This window comes from Rhea americana, unplaced genomic scaffold (assembly GCF_003343005.1).
Source record: "Rhea americana isolate MKP2758 unplaced genomic scaffold, rheAme1 scaffold_20, whole genome shotgun sequence".
NCBI classification, from domain to species: Eukaryota; Metazoa; Chordata; class Aves; order Rheiformes; family Rheidae; genus Rhea; species Rhea americana.
Window position 1 is genome coordinate 4,274,178 of NW_028186150.1, and position 19,864 is coordinate 4,294,041.

Genomic DNA, 19,864 nt, shown 5'->3' on the forward strand with positions numbered 1-19,864 from the left:
AAGCCCTGCAATTTGTATAAGCAGAGGCAAAGCTAATTTGTGAATCTTGATGGAGATTAGAAACTGATCTCCAAGTTGCTCAGATGACAGAGAAACAAATTGTGAAACTTCAGTGCAAGAAAAAGTAGTARGAGTTTCAAGGATTTTAGTTTTGGAATTAGGTGACTTACATGGCTTTTATGTATTTAAACTCTACCTAAGCTAACCCATAAACAAAGACAGGGAAAAAGTGGTAAGACAATATCTATTCTCAGAAGCTTATAATTAATGAGTAGAATAAGGAGGAGATACAAGCTGTGCTGGGTGAAGAGCATGTTTTGAAGGGCTCAGTTCCTTTAATTTCTAACATCTATGTACTTTAAGCTTCACACTGAGTTTGTTTAAAAACAATCTGGGAAAAAACCTAGARTAAAGTGTTTCTGTGCAACATACCTGCATTGCTTCTTTCTTGGGGTTCTTTCCTTGGTGCTTTATTTTCCTCATCAGACATATCAGAAACTACAAATAAGAAATAATAATTAAATAGCCTTTTTGTTCAGCATATCAATAATTCAAAATTAAAAAAAATTATTTTACCGTGATTTTCAGCTCCTTCATGAGAACTTCCTGAGATGTCACTTTTGTCTTGTGTTTCTATAAGTGACTCAATAAAAATATGTTTTGGCGTCTAAAAGAAAGCATGAATGTGCATATGAAACTTGAAATGCCATTCTCTAAAGCATGGAAATAGTGGTGTGTATATAATATGAAAGGATAACTGTTACCTTTTCTTGCTCCATATGAAGATTTTCAATCAGCTGAGCGTAGTGTCCTTTCTTCTGTATCAAATTTTTGTGTGTTCCACTTTCACATATTTTTCCATCTTCTAATAGGATTACTTCATCACAGAATTCTAAATACTATGTTTTTATAAATGTAAAGTTAATTCTGTAAGTATTGCAATTGCGTGGAAATAAATGCAAATATCTAGTACTTGCAAATGGTATGATGAAAATTAGCAATTTTCATTTCACAGCTCAGAAAATTTCAGCAGTTCGGTGATCATTTGCTACCATCATGTAAATGTCTATGCTCTTATCTGTGCTTCACAACTATATGCATTAAAGTTTTTAACCAGCTTTCCAATATAACCAATTTTGTTGTAAAGATTCAGCCTAAATGATGAAAACAGAGAAGATGAATTCCACCAAAACATATCTGTCCTTCTAACCAACATATTCTTGCTCTTTCATTAGATTGTGCTTAATAAATAGTGAAGGCAGTTGAGAGAAATAATGACAAAGAAGCTATTCTCACTGTGCTTTCCTAGTGCTTATTCTGTATAGAACTGAGTTTAGTACAGCCAAATGATATCAGCTATAGCTCCAAGGTCTCAACATTTCTCTTAGACTGCCAAAAAAGAAGCATGATTTCATCCCACTCTTCCTTGTTTTCTGCCTTCCAACAATCTTGTATGTCAGATTCTGAGAGGGGTGACAAAGCAAGCTGGCTGCTGCTTGTTCTTCGTGGCCAGAGCTGTCGTTAGGCAGAGAGGAGAAATTTCATGTGTAATTCTGAACTTAAACACCTATGCTTCAATGAAGTACTGAGAAAGCTGAGATCATAATATATTGCTGGGGTGATGGCTTCTGCTGTGAGTGAGTCAGCGTTGGGGGTGTGTCTATTTGAATGCAAATTTGGGGCTGCCTGTCCACTCAGGTTGGAAGTTTCAGAGTCCAGGATCATGTTGGGAACAAAGGGAGAATCAGGTCAAGCTAGCATATAAGTTAAAAAGAAAACACCTGTCAGCAAAGGCAACGTGTTTTAAGCCTTTGGAATGTTTGGAATGATCGAAGGTGCCCACATAGGAAATGGTAGTAGTAGATACTCGCTCTCATTTTGAGTCTTTGGTTTTGCCTTGTAGATAACAGTGGCTGAATTATTCAGTTTTCAAAAGATGAAGTTGCTTTCCATTTAACAMTTTACCTTTCAAAGTATTTGTACTCTGAAAAAAGCATTTAAAGATGTTTACACATCTGCTAACTGTCTTTCATGGCCATCTGTTTTATTCCACCCTTTCCTGAAAGGCACTTTCTCTTTTTTTTAAGAAAAAATGCCACCCCATGTTTCCAGCCTCTATGGGCAAAAAGAAAACTCTGAAATCAAATGAAACAAGTGTAAARCACTTACTTGCATATACTAGTTTACCTACTTGCATATTACTATTTTATATACTTTTTATACCATTATATTCATAAGTGAAAGCTAAACTTTTTAAAAAAATTTACCTGTAGTTGATGAGTTACTAACAGTATTGTTTTTCCTTTAAGGGCCTCTTTTATGCATCGTTCAAAAATATGCTTTCCAACGTGTGCATCGACTGCTGATAGGGGATCATCCAACAAATAAATATCTCTGTTGGCATAAACAGCACGGGCTAAGCTGATYCTTTGCTTCTGGCCACCAGAAAGGTTGAGACCTCTTTCTCCTATCTTTAAATAGGAAAATATAACTACATAATCAGAGGACAGACACAGTACAAAGCACAGTATTATAGATGATAGCTCTACATTTATCAATTGCATTGGTCCTTGATTTCCATTCGTTATAAGGCTTTGTTCTCAATCAGGTGAGGATTTACTTACCTAGAAGAGTTTTAGCTTTCCATTGAGAAGATGCATCACATTTCACAAACTTTGTGAGGCTTGATTCTGTGACTCGTGTGTGTGTGTGTGTGTGTGTGTGTGTGTGTGTGTGTGTTACTGTATTGCAGTTGTTGACTTTCGCACATTCATTAAAAAAAAAAAAGCTCCATCACATGTCTCCTGATGTTTGGTAATTTTAGTTATGTTATGGTTATAAGAAAGGATTCCCTCACAGTGAGATAGGCATAACCTGATTGACATGTCCCTGAAACTTCTGGGAGTTTGTAGCAAATTTAGACCTTAATTTCATGTCTTTCTAGTTACTTCAGTTATCACATCTTTTCAGTCCAGGAGTCACTAAAATGAAGGTTTGTAGCAGAATGTCTCTTCATTGTAGTGAAATCTGGGGRAAAAAAAAGTGAACCTGTCTGAAGCTACTAATGAACTATCTTAACAGTGAAGAAACATGAGTTTTCTTGTATGCTTCAAAATGTTTCAGAGAATCAGTACTTTTCACAGAGATGGTCAACAAATAACTGGTAAAAGGAAAATGAGCAGAAAGAAATTGAGTAGAAAAATTCTTTATGATATTAATCCAGCCAAACCTAACAGTTTTCTGGATTCCATACAGCGTTTGATCCCAGATCTTTCTGAAGGATATAAACCTGTGTCTTTCCCAAAACAGAAATAAGAATGGCAGCATGTAATCAAGAGTTTTCCCACAACAGACACCTAAAGAAATTAGACTCCCTCAAAGGAGTAGAAARTTATTTAACTTTGTTTAGATATCTTTCCTGCTAACAGCTACTTCTCTAGCTAGTGGAAGGAAAAGGCCTTTCTCAGAACAGGTCAGGTCAGTGAATAACTGACCTATTATAAGTTGACAGATATCTCCAGTGCTGAAACTTGTTTTCATTCCACCACAATTTCTGAAAGAAAAAGGTGAAATCTCAAGGGGAGCAAAATGATTATGGGTGGTACTACTTGGTACTTGATTTTGTGACTGATCAGCTTAGTATTTGCTGTGATGATTAGAAGCAATGACATCATTTGAAATTCATGCCTGTTGAACAGTTAGTTTAATCAATCAGTATAATTTTCTACTGTAAAATTTTTCATCTGCATTTTGAATCCCTAAATGCAGACCAAGGGTTAGTCACTTAAAATTAAGACTAACCTCAAAACATTTGAGATTCTTACAAATGTGAACAGAAAGCCAAAAGGAGAAAATTCTTCAGTTAATTCACCATTTGGAAAGAACCAATCTCAGCATTCAGTAACAGATACTTAGCAGTTATAATACAGTATAGCCTCATTCACTTTAGTTTACGCCAGCTGAGGCACTGCCCCGTGTTAGTTAACTGTAAATGATTGCAGTAACCAAGCAAATCCCTGGAAACACTGAAACAGCAGAAGAGAAAACAATCATCCTCAGGAGACTGCTAACAAGAGCTTCTTATTATAAAGACACAAGTAAACCTCTCTCTGCATCATTACTCAGTTTTACCATTTTTGTTTGTGAGAACGTGATGTAGTTTTATTCACAGAAATGTAAGAATCTTAAAAGCTATCCTTGTATCTCTTTTTTTTCCACCTTCTTTTTTCTTAAATGGCAATGTAATTGCTTATATTTTAGCATGTATAGTAATACTTATTTCAATCACATTTAGATTTTTAGTATGTGTAGTAATACTTACTTCAGTCATATCTCCATGAGGAAGAGTTTTCATATCTGACTCTAGGCTGCATACATTTACTGCATAATTGTATCTGAAAGTAAAAGTTTAGCATTTTTTATTTCTCATCATCTGAATAAAACCTTGTGCATTTTTATTAATTGTTGCATCTGTGTTCCAAAACAGTGTTTTGAACTGTACAGGTGTATGGCTGAGTGCTTCAAACTGCTCTCTTGTTTTCACTGCGTAAAGTTGCAGCTGTATCATACTGTCAGACCTGTGGTATTGTCTCTAATTCTCACTATGATGTTCTTTATGAGAAGATATATATTGTTGTACTATCTAGCTTACATTTTAGGCAAGGATCACTGGATCTGAAATTCTGACCTCTCTTGTTAGCCAGCAACTTGTTGATTTGCCATGAGATTTCATTTAGGATTTCTTGGACTTGACTGATAACATATTATCAGTATGCTTATCCCTGGATCTCATTCTGATTAACATTAAGAACTTCTAACTCTGCTCTGGAAATGTAAAAAATCCTTAAAATATGAATTGTGGGAGGTAGAAATTTAAGGAAATGAGTCTCTGTCACTGTGGAATTGAGTATCCTAGATAGCTTTAAAGCCAGATGTATTTGAGCTGTTACCTATAACCCCCACAATTTTCATTTGTTTCGGAAGCCAGGCTGGTAACTGCGTGATGCCGCCTGAGTGGCATGGGTGTCCTAGCTAATCCAAAGCTGTATTGAGGGTTTTTTCACTGTGCTGCTCTGGATCCTCTTTTTACTTTGGTTTAGATCTGTAAGCACTGCTTGAGTGGACGTATAAGCAAATTACATTCTTTCTTAGAAACCACCCCCCCCACACACACATCCGGTGTTTGGAACAATGAAGAGCAGATTTCTTAATGGTCAAGACTTTTGGGGGAATGAGATATTATCAGGGATAAGTATTAGGAAAGCAAATGGAAACTTGCAAATTTTAAGAACTCTGTGCAGAATTATCTTACAAGTAAAACGCTGTGGTTGTACAGTATTAGTTAATAATTTGAGAACTCATTTTGAATTTTTTAGGATGTTTTGTTGTTTAGTTAATGGCAAATTTAATGCAGTTTTCTTCTCTCTTGAGAAGAGAGAATGTATGCTGTTGCATTTGAAGTTTGTACACTACTACATAGCAGTAGCAATAAGGTGCAATATTTAATTTTTGTGAATGCAAGACCAGAAGACTGAAAATATCCAGTGTTTTATGAATTGATTGCTTTTAGATATATAAAAACAATTTAACTGCTAAACATTATTGCTCAGATTGCAAAGCTCAAGTTCTATGTATAAGAAATGTTTGGAAAACTACATTATGTGGAGACTGAGAGTATCAAAGATAAAATGCTGCCTTTAAGTGTGTGATACCTCTTTCTAGTGGTGACTCAGGAGTTAACACCTTGGGAAATTGTATTTGGTGTTAATGGCTACAGCATGAATCCAAAGGTTCAGCATGCAGAAAAAACTAAATACCTTTAGCTTCTCCTGGTCTATTAAATATATGACCATAAGATGCCTGTTTTTCCAGCATGAGTGAACAACAATAAAGGGGATAGTGGAAGTCAATTATCAGCTTTGTTTCCTCAGCCCATGGGGTGACAAACATAAGTTCAGATATTTGTTCTGATTATGTATTTCAAAAAGTAGCAACAAATTCATGAATATGTAATGGCTTTTTAAGTCTAATTGTCAGAGGTTGTGGGTTGCAGAGATGTTGGTAGTCTGGCATTTACCTTTGCTCATTGTATTCTTCTCCAAATAATATATTTTCTCTTACATTTCCATGAAATATAAAGGCTTGCTGTGATACATATGCTAATGTTCCATCAACAGCTACTGTCCCATCACAGAGGTTCATCTGAAACAGCAGTTTAGTGCTTAAGATAATGTTTTCTATTGTTGTATGATTAATATATATCTGACTTCACTATAATGTGACTTGAAATACTGGAGAATTAGTAGATCAAGCTATTTTGCACTAATCTTGAATTTAAGTACATTGCAGTATAAAAACCCAGAAATTTTAAAAGACACTAAAGACGACCCTGAACTTGTATAGAAATATTTGTAACCAGTCCTCTTAGGCTGTAGTTTGCAGCTTTTGCTAGTTTAGGGCAAATAGCAGCCTGCAGGCCATATTGTTTTTGACTCTCTCTTCCATTCCTCTCATTCCCTCATTCCCTCCTTTCTTGTTGCTTGTCTCCAACGGTCACAGCCAGTGTCACAGGATTATTGGCACTGCTCACTGCTCTCTTTGGTCTTCCATGTTTTTTTTTTTTTTTTTTTTTTCCTTTTAAAAGGAGAATGCACTAAAATGCATTTTAGAATGCATTTTAGGAATGCATTAAAAATTCCCTTTTTTTCTTTTTTTTTTTTTTTTTTTTTTTTTTTCTTCCTTTTTGGTAATAGCCTGAGAAGTGCAGGAATATGAGTGCTGTAGATCATCTTAGGTATCAGTAATTGTAATAATTATTAATGTTATATTAGCGTTACATACTAATACTACTAATAAGTAGTGTTAATTATTGCCTTGTGAATTCTTTCCTGTGTCTCTTATTTGAATATATTTTTCCCATACAGAATATATGAGGATCAATTAGATCTACTCCAAAATCTCATATGGAAAATCCTCAGTAGTTGATTATCGTCGTTCAGCTATTGTTTCAGAAGTTGACAGCCTGTCCCAATCTTTCTCAGAACATCAGGAAACAAAACAATAGAAAAGAATCTTCTGAAACAGCATTATGTTCATTGATGCAGTTGATAGTGAATGATTTGCCCTTTCCAATTTAATTAGTAGTATTTAACCACACTTTAAGGAAGCAAATGTGAGTAACCATATACGTCCTGCGCTCACATAGAACTGTTTCAATTGTGTATGTCTTTCACATCAGGAAAATAAAAGGAAAATGTTACTCTGTAGTGATGTACATACCTGTCCTAAAATAGCAGATATTATTGCACTCTTTCCACTTCCAACATTTCCACAAATACCCACARTCTTTCCCTAAAAAAGAGGCATAATCTGAAAATAGCTAAGCTGCATTTATAAAATAATTCCTATCCTGTCTTTACACTCTCAAAGACAAAGTCTAAAATGTTTTAAGTAGTTTAAAAAAACCTTTAAAAATTAAGTGAATATATTAAGACATTTGAATTAATGCAGTGACATGAGTCTTTCTGAAGTCTGTTTTTGGTGTGTGGAATACATAGCATAAGAACATGATATTTCGTTGAGATAACTGTTTAAAATTTCTTTTTTTGTCCACAGTTGCAATTTGTAAAAAGCAAACATGCTACTAAACTTGATCAATCATATCCTATCCTTGCATAGCATCTGGAAAAATAGGACCTTGATCCAAGTTTCCAAGTTTCTAATGTTTATCAAATAATAATAATACTTAAATATTGTTAATCCTATTAAGTACATCAGAGAGAAATCCTTAGCAGAAAGAGTTGAAGGAAATGCAGGGAGGGGAAAGGCCAGTCAGATTTTACGACCTGCTGTTTTTTAGGGCAATGAAAGGCACTGGCACTGGGTCGCGAGCCAGAAGTCCAAATCCTTATGGGATATTATGTTAGTATAGTTTCTTTAAGATGTACCTACTTTCTTCACAGTAAAGCTTAAGTGCTGCAAAATGATGGTTGTGCCATTCTCTCTTCCTGCATCTCTAGATAGTATCTGAGATGGTGGCTCCAAGCAAGAAAGTACTGTTCCTTGTTTCGCTTGATTTTTATGGACACCCTTTGTATTTGTGTTATCTCCATTTCTTTTTTCACTGTAGTTATTCAACTGTTCCCAAGATAATGTCGCATCTTCCATTATTATGGCATTTTCTGAATTTTTCAGATTACTTACATAAATAGGAGGTATTTCAGTTACAAGAATTTTCTAAAATAAGAGAAATGTAGTTAAGAATGCTATTTAGTAAAAGATGAAAAAACAGATTAGCTCTTTGTTAAATCAGTACAGATATGACTTCTGTTTCCATCATGGTCAAATATGATAAAGATTCTGTGAAAACAATCTAATWTATCAACATCATCAATACAGAAAGTTGTTTTCCCTGCAGTGGAAAGAGTATGTTACATGTACTGCAGCAGAAATTACTAATTGATCAATATATTTGTGTTTGTAGATACGTATGTAAATTGCATGCGTATATCAGAAACATCTCCAAAAATGTATGAATAGAATTCATTCTTTGGAATTAGATACCCCAAAAAAAGTGCAATTTTCCTTTAGCTTCTATCAAAGCCTTATTATGATACTTATTACAAAAAAAAACTCACTGACCTAATCTGGGAAGTGGGTCTACAAAACTCTTGACCTGAAGTAACCTATAGACTATAATGTAAAAAATCTGTCACATATATTAAAACTAGGATGTACCTTTAGTCTTTCTAGAGAAACCTTAGCTTCTGCTGCTGCTTTCACTGAGAATGGTAAGATTGCAATTGAGAACTTCATTACATTAAGCATAGCAATCACACTAAAAACCTGCAAAGGAAATAGAGGAGGTAGATTACCATTTCCAATAAACACTGAAAAGAAAGTTGTATTTGCGTTYTACAATAGTGAGGGAGGATAAATATATACTGTTCATTTGTGCTGTCTATTTAAAGAAACACATCTTCCTTATTTAAAGAAACGCATCCCTTCAYTGAGATTTTTGGAACATTACTATATGATGACGTGTATTCCCTGAGGCAAATTCTTCTTTGGTTTAACATCACTGAATTTGGTTAAGTTAGATGAGGGAAGTACTTGATCTATTAACAATACTCTTCCTTCCAGGTAATTCTCTAGCCATTTTATTATATTCCCAGAGAAGCTACATTTTTTACCTTGCTCACAAGCTGCCTATGTGATGTCTTATCAAAAATTTCACTGAAATACAAGTAAATCATGCACAATGCCCTGCTTTCCTTAGTATTCTCTGCCTTTCCTTTAAATAAATCAATCAGATTTGCTCCTGGTGTTGGCAAGCATCTGGCTGCTACTGACATCAAAGTGAGACCTCATTTCATCCCTACTAAATGAATTTAGTGTCTTTCTAGGACTGGAATCAGATTTACTGATTTGTTATTGATGGCCTCTACTTAACGAGCTTTTCTTCCAATTTTCATACATTCCTGTCTGTGTAATTTATGTAGAACAGAAATGTGTTACCATTTTTGAGTTAATTCCTCAAGTAATCTTGGATGGATGTAATCTTTTAAGAGCAGGTGGTTGGTACATTTTCTTTTCCAAGGATTGATCAATATCATAGAAAAATATAAGGCCAGCATTTTCTGCAATATTTGTGAGGTACTAAATTGGAAATATTTTCAAGAAATTGATTTTTGAAAGGTTTTGTGTTCCATACCTTTTGAATATCAATCCCTTCTAAAGATGTCTCAGATTGGGTATCCCCAGAGCACTAGTTATATTTGAAAGTTTAAATTACTGTGTTACAAAAAATTGATCTGGCTTATGAATATGTGTAATTCAGGTGTGACAGAATTTCAGGAAGCAGCCAGAATTGCAGTCCTACACAAATAATAAGTCTCTTCTATGGGTTAAACTGAAATTCATGTTATGTCATTTTCCCATAACATATCAAATATTGTATGCTGTCTTCTGAATTAAATAAATTCTTTCTAGTTCATTGTTTTTGTAACTATTTTTCATATAAATCCTCATTCTTCTACTGGAGTTCCTATTTTTTTTCAGTTAAACTCCCTATGCGTTATTTTTTTCTTTTTTCTATTAAAATGTCCTTTGTTGCTTCAGTGTTCTATCTGCTTTCTGATTTCTAAAAGGAATGAATATTTGCTGTTTGCAGTATAGAATATTACACTGATCAGAGCTTAAACCTCTGAAGAACCTGTGGATGATGAATGATCCCAAATGTCCATTCTTTTTCTGCTGTTAAAAAAATGTATATTTTAAATTCTTCAAGAAAACTATTTATCTTCATTTAGAATGTGCTGCAATTAGTAACCACCTTCATTTATCAACTGCATATTTATCTTGCAGTATTTAACAGTAGTCACTCATGCTTGGTAGCTACGTGCAAGCTGCACAGGAAAAGAATTAAGCCAATTCTATTTTAGAGCTATCCTTTAGTAAAAATCTCAAGAATAAGTACATGAATTTAAAATGCCATAGTAAAAACGGAACAAAAGAACACTCCAAAGTTAAAAAGCTAATATCTGTTGAAAAAAAGAAATAAGAAATCGTACAACTGATGCAGTTAGTTCTTGCTTTAAAATGGTATGTAAAGTAAATGTCAGGACAGTAGCCAGTGCTGATACAATAGGTGTCAGAGCAGAATTTATACTCTGTATATATGCTGCTTTTTCCAGTAGCTTCTTTTCCATATTTCTTATACCTGTGAAATACAAAAATTTTTAAATATTGTAATATGAACAGCATCATACAAGACAGCATCATACAAGACAAACGCTTATATTAAGAGCAAATCATTCAATGTGGCAACGTTCCTTTACTGATCCTACTTTTTGAAGTAGTGATTATTGGCAAGAATTGCATGCATGAATGGACATTAACTCTGGCTATAAATAATATTTTTTATAATAAGGCAAATATTCAATGTGCATCTTCCGTCTTAAAACAAAGAAAATACTAATAAAATCTGAATAAGTAAAATTCAGAAATGCTGAAAATATGTATTTTGACTATTTATTTATTTTATTTTATGTTACTGTTCTCTTTGTATCCTCTCTGTGATAATATATACTGTCTCTGTGAATTCCTGATACTGGAGAGAAAACCACGATTACAAACGTGTATGCTACTTTCAAATCATAATTTTCTATACCTTTGATTGTTGTYGCAAAAGACTTTTCCCAAGCATACATTTTAATCAATTTAATGCATGTTAAAATCTCGTTCATTATTTGCACACGCTTATCGGTTACTGAAATTGCTGCTTGTCGGAATACAGTTGTGAATTTAGCCATCTTTATCTGCAATCAAGTTGTAAAAATCTTGTTAGAACATTCCCTTAATGCAGAAATATCTGACAAATAATGAACGTAAGTAGAGTTGCTTGAACATGTGAATATAATAAAATAGAAATACGTTAAAAAGCACAGGCCACCCTTCTTAAACTGGCCTGTGATCTCTGTTGAAGTTTATATTTTCAAGCATATATGTTTCCAAATTCCCCGTAGAATATTTATTCTTGAGGCTACTATTACATTTTGCTACCTATTACAGTAGTCTCTCGGTCCCTAAGCAGATCAGTCAAGATTACCTTTTTATACCTATCATTGTATACTAGTATGTACATAACAAAAATAAAGATTGGCTTTTGTTAAATATACATATATATAATAGTAACTACCTATTAATATAAAACATCAATTTGCTTTAAGAACATACAAAAAATGGAGAACTTCTGAAATATGAAGAACAACTTTGCATATGAAGTTCTTCTATAACTTCCACAAATGTCTTAGTTATTTACCCTGCACCTTCTTGTTGGCTGACCAGGAGGACAGGTCTGAAGGGTTGGTCGGATAACTAACGTAAGGGTCCATGGTGCCTTTGATGGCCATTTGATACCTTAGATGTCCACAACCTTGCTGACATCTTGGTTGTGGAAATGGCTCACATAGGATTAATTGGTCTGACACAAATATAGCAGTTAATAACTAGCCTGGCAAATATTTGTATTCAAATCATACAATGCTGCCTGTCTTACAAATCCCTTTTTATTACTGTGAAAAGCTTGATTCATAGCCTGTGACTCGCTGGCTTTAGCTGACACAGTCATTGTGGATTCAAGTGGAAACTTTAGAAATGCTGCAAAGTGCATATAAATGCTAGGCAAGCTAAAGAATATTTGATTAAATAATATTAATGCTGCCTTTCTTAGTAAAAATAAGGGAGATGTATTTTCATATTAAGTAATGAAGTTCTCTTTCTACTGCTCACTGAGGAGCTTTGTGAACTATTTTTATATATGATACATTCTTTAAATAAAGAAAATCATAATATCTTTTTTTTTTTGTTACTCTTGCAAAATATTTTTGGTTGTACAGTGATGTAAAGCTGAAGAAGTGTTCTCCTCTGACCACTGTACCTGAAATTTGGTCCTTATCTTTTCTTCCAATCATATGCTTTCTAGTTTTCAAAAAAAAACCTGCTTATGTGGCAACATGAATATAAAAGCCAATACTACCATAGTAGATATATATTTCTATTACAATGAAATTGGAAGTCTTTATCGGAGAAGTCACAGATAATGGAATTCTGCTTTCACAAAAATGGAGTTACTATGGATTCACTGAGAGCTAAACTTGAACTGTCATTTTTTTTTATTTAGATTCAAAATTTAGAAGTGATTTAAAGCTAGAATTTTTTGGAGCTCCTCAGAGAGAGGCACACACTCCACATAAAATACGAGCCTATGTTATCTTCTGAAAACCCCAGTGTTGATGTTACTATCAGTCAATGTGAATATAAAGCAATTAGAAGATGTTTCACTTTACCTGTAGAGGTATAAATATGATATAAACAAATGTGCCTGTGAGAGCTGTGGGACCAAGAATAAGACAGGCATAGACTGTGCAAATGATAATTAGGATAGGCACATTCATTGGCAGGGGACAAAATATGGCTGCTTCAAACATATGATAACCATCATGAGAAAGTACATTGATGACCTGCAAAAAATACAGAGATATATGAAGAGCAATAATTATATGCATAATTCTTCATTTAAGGAAAAAATTTTTGAAAAAATTAAATTGATAGTAGTTTTGTAGCCCTATGATTTGCAGGGTCACCTGGCTGTTTACTGTTTATTAGTGCAAGATTTAAGTGAATATGACTTATCTTTTCAGCATTTCACAAAATCAATTTAAAATAACCCAAAGGTGAACTATAGCATTTGTTTATGAGGACTTACCTCACCGACAGAAGCATGTGTCAAAGACTTAAATTCCAGTAGATGTTCAAATGCTACTGTAGAAATAGCGTTTTTTAATCGTATAGCTGTACGGTAGTTTATGGCCCATGCCAATGCCCAAAATATTATTTTAAAAAATTCAGCAAAAAATAGTGCCATGCAGAGTCCAACTCCTTTAACAAAGTTTTTTGAGGTGCTTGCGCTGTGCTGTAGAATTTTATGAATGATCACGGTCTGCAAAGTAATTTCAGAATATTTTAAATTTTGCTCGTGATTCATTTCTTATTTTTTAATCTTTGGAAAATTTATCACTATGAAATCAGGAGCAGTACTGCTTTATCATGATACCAAATATGCTATTTAAATTAGAGGGAAAATGTGTCAAAAGCATTTATAGCATATAATTCTATTGCAAAGTCAATTATTCAGCAGTTCAGAAGTGCTGTAAATAAAATTTCACTGACCAAACTCTTCTTTTATCTATGTAAGCTCATAGAAGTTGTCATTACTGACTTCAGTGGACTTTGGTTTTAACCTCACTAGATGACTGCATCTGATGTTTTTGTAGGGGGAAAAATTCCAAAAATAGATCATTGCTAGTATGTGTCTTAATATACCTTTGGAAGTTCACTTTAAGAACAGCCCTGAGTGTAATTTCTGTGAGTCCTTAGACACTGGTTTGCCTTGGAGCCGTTTGAAGGATCACCTACTCCCTCCTCCATACTTGGCAGCTGCRCAAGTCGTGCCTCTCGCCTCGCAGCGGCAGGGAGGCGTAGTCGTGGCTGGAAGCTGGTGCCAAGTCATACTGGCTGAGGTTGGGTAAGTAGTGAAAAAATRCATTCGCACTTCCCAAACAAGGGATCTTTGAAGTGTTCCCTGAGAATATATTCTTTCTATTCTCCTTTGGAGAAGAAATTTCCATTTCAAAGTGACAGTATGTATGGGTAGATACAGCATCTATACCTGAGCTGTTACTATCAGTAATCACTATGTAAGGACTTTAATCAGTCTTCAGCTATTCTTTAGAATTTGATAATGTATGGTGTTAAATATAACTGAAAAAATTTGCATGTTTTTCAGAGTCCTTTGTATAATACAGTGTGATACTAAGAGTGGTATATTAAGCCTGAATTACTACAAATTTTACTCTGTGTAGGCTTCTGCTTGATACTGCATCTGAGCACTAACTGCATCCGGATAGCGGAAGCGGCAGTCTGTTGATTTGCTCCTTACAGATTCTTCCTACTTGCAAGAGCCAGGAATTGAACATCCTTCACTTTAGCATGAAAAGGACATTTATTTCTTGCAAAGGCATTTTTATTTAGATTCTTCCAGACATTGTAGGGAAGAGTAGATCCATGAAGTGACTGAGAAGAATAGCAGTTATTGAACTCTGGGAAATACAGCCACAGAAATGACTTTGTTGCTGGGGTGGCAAAGGAGGCGTGCTGTGGCTTTGTCTTTTCTTACTCGTTAATCAAAGGCACTGGCTGATGCTCTCAGGCAGCTAAGCTGTGCTTCGTGCATGCGTTCTGTTTCCACGGCAGAACACCGATCAGTTAACCCGAGGAAGGATGCATATATTTCATTTTGTCTGGTTAATAGCTAGATGTAAGCTGGTACTAAGCACAATCATTATTCTACATAAGAAAGCTACCAGTGAAAGTTAACTGCAGAGTAAAACGTGCTAAAAGATTTTGAAACTGGAAAAATGAATCAGTGCAGAATGGCTTTAATAGAAGTCTTCAGCCCTGATCCCAGCTCCACGAGTAATGAGTATGAAATTTATTGAAACATACTTTTTCCCATGAGTTTTACTCCTGCTTTTCAAGTGTCATGAATTACAGAGGCATTGTGAATTATGTCGTAAGTAATAGCACTATATAGCTTTAATAAAAGAATCGTATCAGAACTTATATAATTATAGTAAATATTAGATAAATCTATTTTAATGTATTAATAAAAAGTAAGTTTTAAAAAGTTATATGTAGTAGAATGATTGTTCTAGTCTGTTATTTTCTGACTTTTTTGAGTTAAATTTCCTTGATCTCAAGCACTTCTCAAATCTGTATTAACTCACCAAAGAAATGAAAAGTAAACCCTATACTTAAGTTGCCTACTGCAACTGATTTCTATAACTGGTAAGTACTTCAGTGCCTTTGAAGAGCTGGACATCAAATACATAGTAGTAGAGAAAGGACTCAGACCCTTTCCAGACTAAGGAAAAACTGCTGCTGGAGTCTTTGTGAAAAATTCTGTACTTTAATATTAAAAAATTGCTTTTGAGTCCTACTGTTCAGTCATGCATTGAATATGGAGAATCTGCGTGAATGAAGCCTTCACTGGTCTTGAATCTAATACTAGAAACTCATGTTCTGTTTTGTTAGAAATCTTCTTAGGTTTACTGTAAAATACCAGCTTTTGCTCATGGCTTGCATACCACAAGATTAAAATAATGATCTCAGTAATATAGCATGAGATATTGCTTTATGAAAAACACAAAGAAATAGATTCATTTTGCTCGGGGCAATTGCTAGCTCCTCTCATTACATGCAATGAAGGTGGGAAGAATAATCTTTTTAATTTTTTGGAAATTTCTTTAATGGACCAAAAATCACCTGTATTTTTTATTTTTGATTCAAAAGATATAGTTAATTTGACTATAATAAGAATATTCCATTGTAGCAACAAGACCTTTTTTTTTTTTTTTTTTTTTTTTTTTTTTTTTTTTTTNTAATCATGGTAATTTTCAATTGAACTAGTTACAGGCAAAAAAGAGAGAGTGCAGGGACAGTGCAGGAATAGCATCCCTGCTTGTGTACATTTTGAAGATCAAATCTTTAAACTAGAAAACATGCTAATGATAAGATGCAAATAAGGACTGATAATTTTAGAAAAGAAAAACGAGGAAAAAAATTTGCTTGTTGTCATTCTTTGCTGTTTTCTCTCAGTTACATAAGTGTGCAAAAAGACAGAGGTGCTGCAAAGGCAAAGAAACTGTTTTTGCAGATGCTTCCACCGTTGGTTACAGAGTTAAACCTTCATGTGAGTTGGAGATCGAACACAAGGGGCTTTGTATCAATTTAACAAYATAGGGTTTTTAGTATGATGTTAGCTAAGGTGTTACGATGCGGTGTAAAGCAATGGAGCACATATTTTGTTTTCGTATACTTGAGAAAATTAGACACAGAGTCTTTTCTGCTGTAGTCTCTGTGTTGTCTCTGTTCGCATGCAAGAGGAGATAGGTATATGGATAAGAGAAAGTAGAACAAATGGTTTTGTCTTTTTTAGTGCTCGAAGTTAATGTTAATTGATCAGATTCTAAAAACATGAAAATACAGGAAATTGACTCCATTTTTATCTGTTTCTWTACTATAACATTGTAACAATTCTGCAAATACATCTGTGGAAAAATGAAGGTAAACCAAAAAGGAAAAATTAACAGATTGGAGCATGTTTTGGGACATTTGCCAATTTTGGTGTTATTCGTTCATCACAAGTTTGTCTTGTGTGTTTGCTGTTTAACAGTTGTATAAGCAAACCTTGAATTTTAGCTCAGGATAATGTTTTTCTACAGAAAAAAGAATGACTAGTACATTTCATCTTAATATTCCTTCCTGGGTGATACAACTTACCTTTATAAAAACAGATGGCATTTTGAATATTTCAAATATTTTAATTATTTAAAAAAATATTTAACTCGCATCAAAATATAAGAAACCTATTTGTAATATTGTTCATAAATATGAAATACAACTTACAGGTCCTAAAGCAGCAAATATAATGCTAATTAAATTTACTATGATATCCACCAAAAATCTTGTTCTTTGAAATTTCCATACTACTTTGCCCAAGGAAGCTTTTTCAGGCCCAACGCTTGCAAGCTCTGCTTCCCAAAGGCGTCGGAATCTGTAAACAAATAAGTAAATTTACCAATTTAAAACTGAAAAGTTTGATGCTATTTCTTCCAGTCCTAAAAATTCAGAAGACACTTGTGTAGGAAACTGCTTAAGTAATAGAATTCGTCTTCTTACTCTGTCAATCCATTCATTTAAAGACATCTTTAGAAGTAATATACAGAGAACATTTCCAGAGAGCAACATCTCATGAAAAGAATTCATTATGCAAAATGGCTCCTCTAGGAAATTATTAAAATGAAAGATTAATTGAGATTTTTTTTTCATGAGGACAGACAGTCTTAATTATTCWGCTAAAAGTAGACCATAGTGGAACAAGATGAAATTGTTGTATTTTTTAACCCCTGGGGTGAATTCACAGAATGCTTATATTAAGCTGAAATGAATATCGCTTTCCAGCACTAGAAACTGAACTTTGTGGGGTTGTTAACATTACATGTAAAACTCGGTAGTCCTTTTAGAAAGCTTTTGCGGTGTGTTTGGCTCAATGTTGTAAATATCTGAGCATTCTGACTCCACCTCATGGTCTATGAACATTTAGGTGTGATTATATATGTAATATGATGAGATGTAATATCATGATTATTAAAATATTTAACTGTATTCAGTTTTCATACCAGTCAGGATCAGAGTATCGGGGCCTGATTCAACTTAGACAAAAGCCTTTCAGCTTCTGTTGGTATTTTGATTAGGTCCAAACAGTAATTTGGCAGAAGAGACAAATTGCTTARTTTTGTGATTCTTCACATCCTTTTTCATTTTAGGGGTGGGGATGGCCTCTTGTGTAATGCTTAGAGAGGGATGGAGTAAAGCTTTTTTTCTGTTTTTAGGTTTATTCTCTTGTTTTTCTGTATCTTATGCACAATTCCTACCCATTCTTTTCTTCTAATTTCTGCTGGTCATACCTTTTTATTTTATTATTTTCTGAGTATCAGGTACTAAGTAAAACAGTGGAAACGGCACAGATCGTTTTGCAGCTAAGAGCAGCTGATGTATATTGTATTTCTTGTGCTTTGCATCTATTTCTGATCACGACTAACCCTGGAACATCACATAAATAGAAATCTTACAGTAATAATTTAGTAGAATTGAAGTAGTGCTACCTTTTTGCATTTGGATCTGCACTGTCATAATATGATAATGGTGGTAAGCTATCCATAGTGATACTGTGTCTGTATCCTTTCATCATTAAAGGTGAAAGCCAAGAATACATAACTGATGAGAACAGCCCTGCATCATCCATTGGATTAACAGCTGACCTACAGGAAAATACAAAGTATTATTGTGGTATTCCAAGTTTATTTTATGGTTGTCAAGTTGACCTTAGAAATGTTAACTGTAGAAAATTAAGTATTCTGAAGCATTTAAAGATCTGCTGACAGAGATTACAGGCAGAGATTACCCTGCATTTTGATAGATAAAATGATAGATCTGAATTGCACCACTTACTAATTAATGATATGATAAGGTCTCAGTCCTGGGCCAAGACCTCAGCCATTTCTTCGCAGTGCATGCTGCGTGCTCTTCTTCGGGGTTSGCATTTGCTACACATAAGCAATATCCTTCTCACGTACTGCTCCAGGGCATGCACAGAGTATCAGGGCATATGTTYATGTTACCTTTCAACAATGCTGAAATGCCATATTCTGTCAGTTAAACTCAGCTCAGACTTTATGGGCTAAGGCTAAAAATTATCCTGACAACATATTGACCCAGTTAACAAACAAAATAAAGTAAGCAAGACGCATTATTTCATAATAACATAGTAATGAAATTTCAACTATTTGTATGTTTTACTTCTGCATTTTATTTTTCAGTTAGAAACAGATGTGACTTACTTTGCTTTGAGGTGGATTGGAATCATTGTTTTTAAACTCGGTTCATATTTCTGAAGAGTAGAGCTCCTCCTATTTGCATGCCCGTCTGCCTGATATGCTGCTGAAGTAGTCATTGCGCCGATATTCAGTTTCCAGAGTTTCTTACTCAGATTTTTCTTTGGAGCAAACATTTAAAAAGAACATAATTACTTTTAGTAATATTTTAAGGGACTATTTAAACCTRATGGTAAACTCCTCAAGAGTTTTCCAGTCATGACAACATGTAAGATGGAAAATATCCCAACTGAATAGATGCATGTGTATCTATAAATCTATGTRTTTATGTATGCATCAGGGAATTAGAAATTGCTGTGATGGGAGTATTTAGAGAACTGATAAAATTAGGCCAGTTGCAAACATCAAAATAACGCTTTACTAGATTGATGTTCATTAACAATGAACATTACCAATGGTTAATTCTTAATCCCTGTCATTCATTTTCAATACATAGAGAATTAGCCCTTAACGACCTTGTAAATTAGCTGTGGGAGTGCAACATGGAGCCTGTACCATGTAGTTTGTACTGTTGCATATAGTTAGTGTGGTCCTTGATGGTTGTAGTCACAGAAATCAAAGTGACCAGGCTTGAGAGCTCTTTAGCAAGGAAAGCTGGAGATGACGTGGGCAGCTCTCCCCTGTCCTTAGTGTTTTATGCTTCTTACCCCATCCTCAAATGAAAAGAGAGTAAGCTTATCTGTTTCTGGCATTGTTCATCTTTTTAGGGGGACCTGGAGTTCTGGGTTTTGCCAAGCATCCTTCTTACTTATTTGCAGGATTACTTTGGTTCTACCACACAGTTCCTT

General features: G+C 34.3%; 1 protein-coding gene across 1 annotated transcript in view; it reads right to left on the bottom strand.

Moving 5' to 3' along the window:
• Positions 1–19,135, bottom strand: part of LOC146596517 (ATP-binding cassette sub-family C member 12-like) — a 35,237-nt gene extending 16,102 nt beyond the window's left edge. The window contains exons 1-16 of the mRNA XM_085303735.1: positions 19,023–19,135; positions 18,288–18,443; positions 17,029–17,176; positions 13,268–13,501; positions 12,849–13,022; positions 11,171–11,318; positions 10,572–10,720; positions 8,737–8,844; positions 7,951–8,235; positions 7,279–7,350; positions 6,077–6,201; positions 4,322–4,394; positions 2,268–2,471; positions 765–899; positions 577–667; positions 433–498 (exon numbers count right to left, since the gene is read on the bottom strand). Coding sequence (XP_085159861.1) covers positions 433–498; positions 577–667; positions 765–899; positions 2,268–2,471; positions 4,322–4,394; positions 6,077–6,201; positions 7,279–7,350; positions 7,951–8,235; positions 8,737–8,844; positions 10,572–10,720; positions 11,171–11,318; positions 12,849–13,022; positions 13,268–13,501; positions 17,029–17,176; positions 18,288–18,443; positions 19,023–19,135 — 2,281 coding nt within the window. The remainder of the gene's footprint in view (positions 1–432; positions 499–576; positions 668–764; positions 900–2,267; positions 2,472–4,321; positions 4,395–6,076; positions 6,202–7,278; positions 7,351–7,950; positions 8,236–8,736; positions 8,845–10,571; positions 10,721–11,170; positions 11,319–12,848; positions 13,023–13,267; positions 13,502–17,028; positions 17,177–18,287; positions 18,444–19,022) is intronic.
• Positions 19,136–19,864: the final 729 nt, after the last annotated feature.